At 43.1% G+C, this 14630-nt stretch overlaps 1 protein-coding gene across 1 annotated transcript in view; it reads right to left on the bottom strand.

Moving 5' to 3' along the window:
• Positions 1 to 14630, bottom strand: part of LOC138298467 (low-density lipoprotein receptor-related protein 2-like) — a 1267625-nt gene that overhangs the window by 709609 nt on the left and 543386 nt on the right. The window contains exon 15 of the mRNA XM_069236878.1: positions 13786 to 13995. Within this exon, the coding sequence (XP_069092979.1) occupies positions 13786 to 13995 (210 nt within the window). The remainder of the gene's footprint in view (positions 1 to 13785; positions 13996 to 14630) is intronic.

Genomic DNA, 14630 nt, shown 5'->3' with positions numbered 1-14630 from the left:
AGATCTGTGACTGGGGAGTGAATGTTTGACAATGTTGTGCACTCTTTCGGTCAAGTGAGGGATAGAAGGATGTCATCCATGTACAGCGAGATCTTTTCCTCTGGCATCAGAGACCCAGTAATGCTGAAGCCCTTAATGATTGGGTGGTCACAGACTATCCAGGCCAGTGGTTCCAGAACGAGGGCAAACAGGAAGAGAGGGAGACAAGGGGCAACCATGCCGGGTCTTCCTCTTTATGTGGAATTCCATTGATAGAAAACTGTTAACCCTTACTGCGGCCCTGGGTGACTGAGCACCACTACCCATGTAAAAAATTGTGGACCAAAGCCAATTGCAACGCTTGTATCAGAAAAGGCCAATGTACTGCATCAAATTCCTTTTCAGCATCCATGGATATGAATATATGGGGGTCTTGAAAAGGCTAGACCTCCACTAGATAATTATGATGTCTTCAAAGGATTTAGTTGATCACCAGGGCATAAGGCCAGAGTGGTGTTTGTGGGGAAAGGGGGAGGGGGGTGGGGAGGAGATAACTCATATGAGCCTGGTAGCTAGTACTGGAGCCGGGATCTTAGTCTCTACATTAAGTACTGAGATTTGGCAATAGGATGCACAACTTGTGGCTAATTTCCCTGGTTTATGTATTGAATACATTTGTAGCAGATGGAGAGCCAATATATTTGCATGTTTCTTAAAACTTCTACCAGGAGACCATTGGGTCCCGGTGCTTTTACCAAAGTCCATCTTTGCTATGGCTGCCTGTAATTCAGTAAGGGAGATTGCCTCAAGGGTTCCTCCGGGTCAGCATGGCCACTGTGTTCAGATACTCAATGTGTTCTGGCTCAGCCAGTAAGAATTCTTTATAAAGGGGCTTCATAGAATTTCACAAATTCCTCTGCTATTGTTTTGTCTGTTGTACAGGTTTTACTATGTCTCTCCACTATTTGGCGCACCCATCAGACCTCAACCTTCTGTTGACCTAGCCCTGCTAACAGCTTTCCCGCCTTGTCACAGGTATCAGTTCTGGTGTTTTGTGGCTAAGATTTTGTTTTGTGCTTCGTTGTGCGCCAAAGACAGATATCCAGTGTGCATGGCCTAAATTTTACTTGTGACCAGGGGGTTCCACTAAGCTGCATTCGCATCCTCGGTCGTGTCAGTCTTAGTTCAAGTTCCTCTATCTCTCATGACTTTTTTTCTTGACAGCAATGATGTTTTGTGTTTGGTCCCTTAACAGTCTTGTAAGCTTCCCACAGAACAACCACTGAGTTCCCTATTGTTTGTAAAATTAAGTTCGGTATCGACTGAGCTTACGAGACAGTCTCACCTCAAATTTCCCCTGCATTCAGATGCCACCTCAACCCACAACATCGGAGCTTTTGTCCCAGTGAAAGCCAGAGCGGGGAGTGAGCAGACAGTCCCCCCCTTAGACAGTTATTCTGCTTATTAGGTAAACTCCACCTCTCCCGCTGGTGTGAAGATCTAACCCAGAAAATACTTTATGCATCCCTGAGTAATAACAGTAGCCTCTATTTTCTGGATGATGGCAACACCATAGATCAGAAAGCCTTAGTGTTTGCTAATCAGGCTAGTCGCATTTCCCTGGGTGTGTTTGGGGTGGTGCCTGCTCTAAATCAGGGGACATAGGATTCAAATCCCCCTCCCATGTGTAGCAAGGACTATTTACAGAAATATGTTAATAACTTTCTCTAGGGTAGGTTGCTGAAGGTGCAGGGTGCGTAGACAAATTATCTTAACATCTATTCTTTCCCAAAGGCCCAGAACTGCTGCATACGTCCCAGTAGGGTCTACCCACAACTTCTGAATCTGGAAAGGTGGTGTCTTTCGGACAAATATTGCTACTCCCCAGGTGCCCAAGGTAACAACCGCATTGGCTAATGTGGTCTAACACCCTATGGCTAGGAAATGACATTAGGTCCCCATCAGGAGAACCACGTCCGGTTTTAGTCATCTAATTTAGGCTGTAGGAAGACCTTGATTTTGTTACCCTTACCATTGACATTCCATGTAAGAATAGAGCAAACCTACACGGTCTAAGTCAGTGTTGTACATTATGTCTGTGCTGCAGCATCAGTCCCTACCTGACCATTAAAGTGAGCACTACACCAAATCAGTGATCCTTCCTACTTTTCTAACTAGCAAAAAAAAAAACACTAACTAGTCTAACTCAACTAGGACAACCCAGCACCCCACCTCACTAACCTTGCATGTATTAACCCATATGTCTGAAAAAAGCAACTATACCACAGGACCAGGCCTGAGAGGTCTGCAGCCCACCTTAAACACCCTTAATGCAAACACTAACAACCTATCCTAAACTGAGTTACACTGCACACAACCACACTGCCAGATCTCAGGACTGAGTCAGAGGAGAACAGGGCCCTCTTGCTCAACTGGTCTCACAATCTGTCTTTGCGCTCTTCCAAGACACCTTAGCACACTATCAATCAATACACACCACTCCCTAATAGAACTAAGCAAAAAAAAAAAAAAAGGAAGTAATGAGGTGGGAATAAAAGGAGTTAATAGGGTTTCATCTCATGGGTCACATCAGCACCTCCACTCCATGCAGAACAGAGGACCCTAAAACCTTGACTGTTGTGGCTCCATTGCCCCAAACCCTTCATATAAATCAACTTTTTGAAGTTCAGCTAGTTCAGTATGCCTCACCCAGAATGAAGCGTATTCCTACCCGAGCCATGACCCTGTTCCTCCATGGACACCAGATGAATGTTCCCCTCTGTGCTGCCGGTTTTGGAATGAAGTTTCTCTCGTCTGTCCTCCACTCTGACTGAGGCTCACTCTCCAGCTGCTTCCTCTCCAGAGATTTACCCCCCTCCACTACCTGATTGGGCCCATTGTTTGTGTTTCGAGGACCGGGTTTTGGGTCCGACTCCTAGTCCACTCCCTCTAGGAATTTCAGGAGGAGTGGGGTCTATCAGAAGAAAGGCGAGGTCTCTCCGCCAGCCACCTCTGGGCCTCCTCCGGAGTTTCAAAGTAGAAAGTTTTATTCTTGAAGATCACCTTCAACTTGATGTTGGAAAGCAGCATGTACTGGAGGTGGATTGCACAGAGTTGGGCCTTAACTGCATCAAAGGAACACTTATGTCTGCATCTCACAGGAATAGATGAGGAACATCATGATTCCAGAGGAGTCCTAGATAACTGTCTCCATGTTTCTCTAACTATTACGTCTCAATCATGGGAGTTTAATAAGCATGCAATGAGTCCTCTCCGAGAGTCACCCCGGCAGCAGCTAAGCAGCAAGGGACTTATGTGCTTGCTCAATCACAAAGCAGGAGGAAAAGTTGCTTGACATGAAGGTAGTACAAAGCTACTCTTCCAGGAAGTCTGCCACATTAGTCCCCTCCAGAAAAACTAAAAATATAAGGTTGTTGCACATTGCCAGATTCTCTGCATCATCAACCCTCCATAGTAGGTCTACAGTGATCGCTTTCATTTCGGCCAGGTTTTTCCCCTAGACTGTTGGATCGCCACCATGAGGGCAGTGTTCTCAGGAGGTAAGGGTCCTGTGTCCTCCAGAGGAGTTTCCACTGTTCAAGTGTATCCATCAATCTTCCCCTGGTAGGGATGTTTTAGATACTTGCCCTTTGCCGTATTGCAGGCGGTGATCAGGAACCAGCAGACCGCCACTGGTCTTTTACTTGACTCACCAGATGGGTCAGTCTAGGGTGGCTTCACTGTGCCCTTGCTGGCAGCTCAGCCTTCTACTGTTCTGTTTTTTTGTTTTTTTTTAAAGAAAGAAACAAGGAAAAAAGGGGTTGGGTGGGTCAGTTCAGTCTCACAGTCTCACCTAGCAACCAGTTCTCCTGTGTCCATAGTTTGTAAGGAGAGGGCTCCTCTGTTGAAATGAAGGTCATGTGTCCGGGTTACTGTGGTGTTTCTCCCCACAGAGAAACTGTCCAGAGCATGGCCAAGGGGTTGCCGTCTTAACAGGTTCAGCCAGGGAGTATGGGACTCCTGGATCCCCTCCTGAGGATTCAGAGGTGGAGTAGAGGCCAGAACACAGAGGTGGCACAGCAATGTTTTGGAATCTGAGGCCTGGATGTATTGGGAACCTGGAGCAGGCAGTCAGCCACCCTGATGGAAATTGCGTAAGCGGAGGCTTCTGTGGGCTGCAAGTAGAGGATTGCTGCACAGGCCCTCTGCTGCCCCCCCCCCAATCCCCTTACACCTGCAGTAAAAGACTGGAGTGTCTGGTGGACTGGCAGAATTGTGGAGCCAGCTGTGACTGTCCCTCTTTCCCAGGGGATTGCTGAATATGGGAGCTGGGCTCCCTTAGGGCCACTGTCAATACTAGAGTGATCGGGGTTGGCTGGCATGAAGGAGGCCGGCACTGGATGAGTGATTGTCTGCTGCACTGAGGGGTCATTGTGAGGCTGAGAGCTGTCTAGGTGTGTCCCCACTCCCGGAACACAACCGGAACAGCTAAAATGAAATAAAGTTAAGTCAGACTGCAAGTTGTATCCGAGCCCTGGAATCATGGTCAATTCTGGGATGCTCTGATGGTGACAGACAATTCCTGCAGAGATGATTATTCTGCGAGGTCCTTATACAGGAGGGAGCAAGGACTGGTTCTGTACTGTGAAATTGGGTGAGTGGACCACCTGCATTCATGGAGACTGAAGTGTGATAAGGATGGGCTATTGGACAGTGGATGGCCCTGGTGTAGAACGAATCGCTAAGATACACTGGAGCACCCCCACAGTACAAGACAGCAAGTCTCCATGCAGCGACATATCTACAAGATGGTGCAAGGCAAAAAAAAACAATTGCAGCACAGCAGCACCCTGCAGCCTCTCCCACGGAGGGCAACTAGACAGATTAAGGGCCAGAGACAGCCAACTCAACAGTTAATAAAAAAGCTATGTGAACAGTCACTGAAGGGGAAAATTGAGTGCCTCTGAGGAGGTTAACCTACTTCACACTGACCTGGTTAAACTGTCAATGTCAACTACTTCAATGGAAATTTTAGCGGAGGACGCCAAACCCACTCGTCACAATCTTCAATCCCTCACCTTCCTGGAAATAGCATTAACGAAGGCAACAAATATTAATTGAATTGATAGAGACTAGAAACAGGGGCTGTCGGAATTTTGTGATTGTGTGAAACGGTTCATAAAGCACTGGTGGGAAGGTCACCACCAGGGGCACCTCCTCCAGCATTGAGAGATTACATACTCAGTATTTCAGTTGTCAGTTTCTCTACTAGTCTGGCTGCACCATCTCAGTGTACTGAGAATACAGTAGGAAAGTACAATTACAGAAAAGAACCCTCCTGCAGTGAAACAGATTAGGGCAATTAATGTACAGTATATGTTCCTGATTCGTCCTGGTCATTGTGCAGGGAAAAAGTCACTTTGAGCAAGCGGATGAGGTGTGGAACTGGCTAGAAATGTTAGAAAAGACACGAATGAGAGGAAGAGGCACTGTCACGTGCAGGGTGCTCGGAGTCAAGAGGGAGGAGTAGACTGAGGCCACAGGCATCTCAAGGTAGCTGGAATGAACAAAAACGGCCCCCAGGGTGACAAACCAAGATGATGGTACGATAGGAAGAAAGAATTGCCCTGAGGACATGCTGTTGCTGGAGACCCCACTGGTTGACATGCCAAGCATGGTATCCGGCCTGGGAGATTAAACAACTGGATTAAGAGTTGGAGTGATAGTTGGAGGATCTGACCCTGGCACAGTGAAATGTACAACTTGAAAGGGTGATGAAATTGATTAAAGTGACACTCAATGTTTTTGTTATGGGATGAGTAGGATCTAAAAAGATTTGGTAATTCTGGTGAGATTTATGGATGCAGCCCAAGACTGAGCATTTGTTTGAAACTGGGGATAAAGTTTAGGCAGTTAATGTCTCTTTCGAAGGATGAGCCATGTCTGCTCACTGGGGTCATCCTTCCCCTCTTGTTGGGGGTTACCAAGCTGGTGGCCCATTTCTGGGAGGGAGTTTTTTGTTACAGTTATGACCCATACCCAACATAGTCTGCCTAAAGATTGAGAGGTTACTTTGATTTATTGGAGAGAGGGATGAGTCTATACGGGAATGAATGAGTTTACTGCAGTCACTCAACCTTGAGTTGCTGACACAAATGGTCACACCACTAGTTGAGGGTCTATTTGCCTGCTTCAGGGGGTAGGAAAATGTGAGAAGTTTAGGTTCACATGTCTGATCACAAATGTGCAGAGTATGAGTATACCAGACAAGCAGAGGATAACTATGAGCAAAGGGAAATAAAGTAGATGAACAATCTCAAGAGAGCAAGCTGCAGTAGGATCTTTTGGGAATACCCTTACCTGCCTAATGAACGCAAGTCATGAAAAGAACATTAAGAATGTGAGGGAGCTTAGAACTGCCCCAACAGATATAGGGTGCAATCAGGTGGTTCTAAGTCCAGGTTGCAATTCTACAAGAAACATCTGTTTAGGGCAGAGGCAAACAAACTGGGTAAAAAGAAAAAGGGTGGGCATATGTTCAAGGCCACATCCTCAAATTATGCCAGTGGTAATGACATGGATAGTAGAGAACACCTCATCCTAAGCTCTTAGATACACTTACGGACCCACTGGGGATACATGTAATAGTTGGCATGTTGGAAAGATAGGACACCTGTCTAATAAATATGTGCCCAAATAAAACGTTCTTCCCTGAAAAAAGGGGGCTAATCACCCTTTACAAGAACGGCAAAATAAATCAGTCCTGGGGACTATAATTGTGTTCTTAATTTGAGAATGGATAAACTTCACCCTAGACCTGGGATTAAGTTGAGTATGGAGATGGCATTAAATGAAGCATATTAGTGATTTTGAGCTAGTGGACATTTGAAGATTCTCCCCTGAAGTTATAAAAGGCATTTCTACTTCTCAAGTGGGCATTGGGGCCACAGCAGGTTAGATTGCATGCTTGACAGTAGGGAAAATGTAACAGTGTTAGAAAACGGTTTAAATAGGTTCCTTTCTGATTAAATATTATTGCTTACAACCCTGAGGCCACGATGTACCAAACTGTGCATACCATCATGGCAAATACGTAACGAGATATTGACAGACCGGGCCTTTGTTGAACTCATGAAGAAATCTAGCACTCCATGTTTCACACACAATCATGAGTCAGAGTGGAAATGTATGGCTCAAATAGTTTTGCAGGTGGTCAGAGCACTAGAACTAGAAAAATAAGCCACAGGCACTGCTGAAACAACGGATGACAGATCCTTCAGCCTCCAGAGAAAGTGTGATCTTGATGAGACTGACATCTGGGAAAGATTAGATAAATATAAAAATATGCAATGTAGATAGAAGCTGTTCATAAACGGGGACAAAGCGGTTCAAATGTTAGCCTAGTATTGGAGGGAATAACCACAAACTTATAATGAAGTTGGGTGGGGGCTGTAGAAAGGGGTTACATCAATGAAGAGGGGAAGCACACCTCTCAGAGACCGAATGTCCCATCAGATGACATTATATAAGAGATAAGGACCCCCTTCCCCCACCCCTTTTTCCCCCAGTGTTTGATAGAGTAACATTTAACACTGCAGGCCCCAGAGGCATTAGAGTATGAATAAAGCTAAGATACTAGCAACAGACTGCATCCCTGGACAGTTTGATCAGGCGATGCCTACTCCGGAATACTAAATGTTCATGGAGGAGGGCAAAGATCAAGAGTTGCTTATGGCCTACAGGCCACTATTTATGCTCAACTCTGATGTGAAACTGACGTAAAGTACTTCCCAATAGACCTTTTCAGGTAATAGGTTTACAGATTGCTGCTGACCAGGCAAAGTTTATTCAAGTTAGGAAAACTGGAAATAAAAGGAGACTAAGGCATGTTATGCAAGAGTTGGAATCTTCAGATGAATGGGCTTAGGTGTCCCTGGATTTGGAATGCATCTTTGACACACTGAACTGAGGTTTCATGTAGTCTTTGAAGGGTATGGGCTTGACCCTACCTACTTATGCTCCGTTATATTGCAACCTATGGAACCTAGGGCCCAAAGTTCATACAGGAGGCATAAGATCTGACTCAAGGGTTTTAGAAATGGGAGCCAGGATGGGTTGTCTGCTAAAGCCATTATTATTTGTGATGGCTATTGAGCCATTAGGCTGTAGTCTGCGAAGGAGGCTTCTCCCTGGCAGCATTCAAGTGGGTGTGACAGGTCTACACGTATAAAGACAATATGTAGCTATATTGAAGTGATTCTCATAGATCTGTTCCTCACTTACTGGAAGAACTGGAGACGTTTGCCTACAAACTAACTGCAGTAAATCCTGGCTGTTCCCTTAGATAGATTAGGACGCACTGGTGAAAAATAACTTGCCTATAAGTGTAGGACTGGAGAGGGATCAAAGCAGTTGCATATACCAGTGAGTGTGGGGAATCGCAATGAGCGCAATACACACTATGGGCAGAGTGATGGCTGTATTGAGCCACTGTAGAAATTTAGGAAACAATCCCCCTCTCGATATGGGCTGGATATCTGTAGCAAAGATGGTCTTTCCCTTCACTGTTTTAAATGTATTGTAGAACACAATATGACTAATTCCTAGGGTGACATTCCATAGGTTAGTCTGTTTTGCACTTTGGTACTTTAGTGGCATTAGATATACTGAAACAACCATGAGAGGAGGGAGGTCTAGGCCTTCCAGATAGGTTCTTGTATTACATGGCAGTGTAAGTGCAGCATGTGATGCATTGGCTAGAGGATGGCCTTGCGAGAAGCAGCTCTTAGCAGGCATAGATATGATATACACATTACTGGAGATATTTATGATGGGTCGTGTAGTTCTGGGAAGTGCTCTGGACCTGGTTTGTTGGGCTGCAGAATTGTGGCATAGGTGGCCTTCTATCAAAGTCCTGAAGAGATCCCCCTTTGCAGGAGACATTCCCATTTGAACTCAAACCATCCCGAGATATAGTAAAGAACGTATGTCTTTGTAATATGCAAGAAAGGTGATGCAAAACTGCTGGTGGTTTGTTCTGAAACAGATTTATGTTTGAGGCGACAAGAGCACTGTGGGTTAGAACGGGCTAATTTATACAATATGTCAAGGTAGGGCATAAAGTTCGCTCTATTTGGAACAAATTTCTTGCGCCCCCAGTTCAACATGCAAAGACCACTGGCTAGGGAGTGTGTAGAAAATGGATTACTGTGCTCTGTGCTGTAATGGAACAAGATAGGGAAGATACAGGCAGAGCTTGGGACAGTTAGGTGGCATATTCCCCCCCCCCCCCCCCCCCCAAAAGACCTGAAACTGAGCGGAAAGCCAAAAAGCTATCCCCCAAAAGCCTGTTTCAAATTAATGCAATTCACATTACTTACACAGATCATAATTGCCCCACTGTATTCTGGCCTTTACCTGGGAAATATGTCCATCTACAGTGGATGTGGTGAAGCCAAGGATGACTTCTTACGTATGACATGTGTGCACCAGACAGGTTTTCTGGAATAAGGTGGTAACAACAACTGAAGAAAATAACAGGCATGAATATAATTAATTCATTAAAGCAGGTTTGTTAAGTATATAGTCACAGAGAACATTGTAAAATGAGTTTACAAATGTGGGTGCTGGATTCAGTCCTGGCAAAAAGATCAAATAACAGAAGCTCTGTGGAATGGGTGGAAATGCTTGTGAAACCCTGAGCTCCCCCAACAAACCCCTATGTCCCCCACCTAAACTGCCTTTAAGGTAGTGAGGACAATAAATGTAGATTTATTGCTCAGAGGGATGGTCTTTGCGAATGTGATTGTGACTAGGATGAAAATGCCCCCTCAATTGGGTTGTACTATATAAACTAATACACTTGAAAACTCAGGGAGTTGTCGATGCTGTACACGTAACTTTTTTTTATTTTTTTATAGACTGCATCCATGGAATAGGGCACAGATCTGGCAGTCACAGATGAGACTGAAGCAGTTTGAGTTTGCCACTCACACCATCAGTAACATGTGGAGGTGGGCTGGGGACAACTTTCTCTGGAAAGACTCATGTAAGATTCACACATTTTCAAATACTTACCCATCAATATGGAAGGGAAGGTACATTCAAGGAAATTATATCTTCAAGAGTTACTGGGCTCCAAGCACTAGTGGAGAAGGGTAGCAAACTGCAAAGATCTGGCATCAGAAGTTACCAGCATGAAGTACTGCCTATCACAGTTCAAGCTGAGCTGTAAAAATTGTTGCAACCCATCTTACACACTATAACGTGACCTTCCCAAACCGTAGGTCTGTATGCATGGTCATTAGTAACAGATAGCACAATTGGAAATTAATATTCAATAAACATGCAAGCAAGGAATATACTGTACATAGATATGTAGTACAGCTCCACATAAATCAACTGCACCCTTCCTTGTACTGTGCCCGTAAGCAGCCTTGGTTACAACCAAAGTTAACCTTAATCACCAATACTGCAAGAATCCTGTGCTTAAACTCAAAACAAAAAGGCAGTTTTTATGTATGACAGTGTCCTACAGCTGTTTGAAGCTATTTTAAAAGGGAAACATTGCTACATGAAGACAGCAGGTGGCAAGCTACCAGAGTGGTCCTCTAAACAAGGGCAGGTAGTATTTATTTATTTGGTCTAGAAATTTAGACCATTAAAATACAAAAAGAAAGGATAAACACTCTTACATAATAAAGTATTGCATAGTAAAATTTGCACCATTTGAACGTAGGTAATACTGTTGAAACATAAAACCTGCAATCATATAAATAGACAATGTGCTGCTTGGCATTAAAACTTTAAGCATACTTAAAAACAATAAAAACTGTATAATAAATACTTGGATATTAGGTTTTTGTAAAAAATTAAATATTATAGCAATTCGACTAAAATAACATCTCTATAAACTTGTAAGGTCTCATCTTTTCCTATACGGGCATACAGGTTCGTAACAAAGATTCCTGAAAGGACCTCATAAAAGTTTGCTAAAGTTCACTTCAATGGCATAGTACCTATTGTATCTGAAGATTTAAAAATTAATCAAAAATGTAAATTTCATGTAAAAAACACCTTCTGTATGCGAGAAAACTGATTCAGGAACCCGTGGCTGATATGTACCGACAACGAATAGACCAGGCTTCAGTTAAGTATTTGGAGACTGCGCTAACTACCAATGTAGAAGTATTGTATCTGCATATTCTGGTGGCGTTAGCTCGGTCCTGCAATAATAGGTTTTTACAAAGGGGGATAATCCACCTCCCTCTAGGGCTCTTGTAAAGGGGGCAGAAAAACAGCATGTGCTCAGTTGTTTCCTTGCAATGGTGGCAAAATATGCATCTGTCAGTCAGAGAAATATTTGATGACCAGCAAGCCGTGAAGCTATTAATCGGCAGGATGCCATATCTTAGCTGGAGAAATAGAGTACGAGCATATGCAGGTATAGGGAGATCCATGAAGCTCTCGGACCGGGGTTCGTGTTTGAGCTGGAGGAATTCTGATGTTAACCTGTCCGCCCTATTACGGTGCAGTAAATCCTCATTGGTTTTCTCCCAATACCTTTTTTTGACAATTTGTCTTGCATTAGAGGGGATCATCTCAGGGGTTTCCAATAGAGGGGAAAACCTAGGTTGTCCCAAGCAGCTTTCATCTCCTTCAGCCATGGGATTTTCTTCGGACCTTGGGGCGATGCTAAGAGTTCTCTTATTGACACCCTGAATGGTTCGAGTTCGGTAGTTTTCCAAAGCCGAATACAGTAGGAAAGGGGTCTCAGGGGTGCTATGTTTTTAATGCTATTTAAGCCTAAGTAGTAGGTTGACCCACCATTTACAACAATTAAGGAAATACTGTATACTACAGTCAAAATTATCCACCCTCTTCAGCACATCATAAGGAACGCAGAAGCTAGCACAGTCTAGGACTAAAGGCAGGTAAAGGTCTCTGCTTGTCATAGATCAGTGAGTGAGGCCCAAGGTGTTGTGCCAGAACAGCCGGGTACCCAACCTTAAATGTTTGCACGGTCTGATTATGGTCAACACAAGGAGTCAACTATAAGCAAGCAAATTGAAGGAGCAAAATAGCACCGGAACTGGAAATGAAGGAATTACAAAAATATTCTCTCCCATACAGTAAGGTCTTTCCATGATATCCAAAAGGTGCATAAAAGAATATCAAACTAGCATATTTAAGTCCCCTGCTATGCAAGGGAAAGGGCCAAAACACAAAAATACTTTGAGATCAAGTGGTAATGTAAACTATACACACCCAATGATCAAATGTCAACTAAACCAATGAAAATGGACGTACACCAGAGATGCAGAGGTTGAGCGGGCAACAATCAAAGTAGATCTGAGATTTTGTTGTTGCCAAAATAGCTAAATGTTTTAGTGATATAAACTCAAACAGGAACATAATTTGAGCAATATGTGAATTGAAGAGTGCATCAGCATGTTTGATGCAAAGCAAGAGGTATTTTACACCTTCATTTCAAATACTCTGTGGGACCAAAACTAAATAAAAACCATCTTGATATTCCAAGGACCGGGTCAACTAGCTGCTGTTTTACTGCATCCGCACAGTGCGAGGATGACAGCATAAAGTTAATTTAAACAAGTGTGGTCTTGTAAAAATATAAATACAAGTAATGTTCAAAATAAATTATATGGTTCATAAGTTATAGAAAACCTTTTGTGGATGATAGACTAATTACTGGCATATGCTGTTTTGTTTAAAGCAAGGACACACTTCACTAGTAAACATCCCAATACTGCAAAGTTATTTAGCCCTTTGTGCACAGAATTTAAAATACTTTTGTTAAACAGTGCTCCAATTATCAGGTTAGTAGACTAAATAGCAAAGTATAATTCGACTTGTACTGCTTGAAAAATCTCCAGTTTAAGGACAGCCTTTCTGTGCCTTTAGCTGAGCCGGTTAAATGGCTATTAAAGTTTAAAAAAAAAAAAAAAAAAAAAAAAAGTAAAACTACTTCCAGAAGATCTTGCACATGTGTTTATCTCACTTGATAAATATTGACACGTGGATGCAGGTAAGAAGGTGACAATCACACACAAGTTAAAAGTCTGTTTAAAGGTTATGAAGGTGAAGACACCAATAAGTAACATGTATGCTGAAAACAAATGTTAAAGGGCCACACAAAACAAAAACTTTGAAGACTATTGGCCTAAGTGGCAAACATTTTCACTCACCAAATTTCACTTAAATGAGCACTAACCTATTTACAAGAGTAAATAACATCCGTATTACCAAATATGAATCAAAGGAATTTTACAAAAGCAAGTCCTAACCGCAGGCGCGGGAATAGGATACTCCTAAAACACAGCTATGTGCGTTTTCATTAATATTCCATAAGGTTGGTTTCACCTTAGTCCAACAGAGCATTGGACAAAATGTGTAAAACATGAAACCTCACCAAATGTACAGGGGCTGGAAAGTATGTTTCTTGTGCAGAAAAAAAAAACCCAAAGCAATGTTTGTTGTATTCGATAAATAATAATTAACAGGCAGGTTTATGTTTTGTTTTTGTTTTTTCCCCCTGGGGGAACGTACCTGCATGCAAATATATTTTGGGGAAATGGTAAATAGACTTCAAAGAGTAGACTTAAAAATAGAAGATGTCTTCGAAAATCAGGCTCCAAAACAAGATTTAAAAAAAAAAAAAAAAAAAAAAAAAAAGGCTATACCTATTTGCTTATTCACCTTTAGTGAGTCTGAAGAGCACCTTTGTCCCAAGATTAACAAGTGCTTTTCTGCTTCGATCACTCACCTTTGAAAATTGACACTAACCTCTCACTTGATCGATGCTTAGAATTAATACTTTGCTTATTTTGGTGTCTTCCACTGTTGTGAAAACCTCCATTGTCCTCCGGTCCCACAGGATAAGCCGTGTCTCGTTGACTGATGCAAGGTAAGGTTCATAGGCAGCTGCTAGTTCGTTAGTCCAGCTTTTGGTCAAAGTGAAGAAACGACCTCTTGAAAGGCTTAGAGACTGGACACCTGCATTTCCAGGCAAAACACAAATTAGTAATGTGCCCATAGGAATTCTAATCATTACTCAGGTGGCCTAAGCAGATCTGCCTAAGAATGCAAATTCATACACTGACCTACATCAGTGATTCCCAACCTTTTGACCTATGTGGACCCCTGCTTCATCATAACTGGAATCCGAGGACCCCCACTGAAACATTGTTGGAATCTGTGGGACCCCTAATAAGTCATTACTGAAGGCTGAGGACCTAATCTGTTAATATTACTTCATTTTCTAAGCAGTCGCGGACCCCTGAGAGGGCTTTGCAGACCCCCAGGGGTCCCCAGACCACAGGTTGGGAACCACTGACCTACATCATACAGAAGGGTAATGAAAGTCCAAGAACATCTAGAGACTGTAATCACAAAAAGACAATACTAACCAATCACTGTCTATAGGTACAACATGTTCTGAAATACATGAAACTCAAAGGGAACAGCACTTCATTAAAAACTTTTGAAAGGAAACGTCCCTAGCTTCTATATTAAATATACGTTGAATCACTGCTTGCAATGAGGCTATTACATTAAGCCTGCCTAGACGCCATTGCTCAATCCCTGCTCCCACAACCACTATACAGCAAACATTTCAGGAACTTCCTAAA

This window comes from Pleurodeles waltl, chromosome 1_2 (assembly GCF_031143425.1).
Source record: "Pleurodeles waltl isolate 20211129_DDA chromosome 1_2, aPleWal1.hap1.20221129, whole genome shotgun sequence".
NCBI classification, from domain to species: Eukaryota; Metazoa; Chordata; class Amphibia; order Caudata; family Salamandridae; genus Pleurodeles; species Pleurodeles waltl.
The sequence above is the reverse complement of the archived record's forward strand: the minus strand, read 5'-3'. Positions and strand labels throughout refer to the sequence as shown.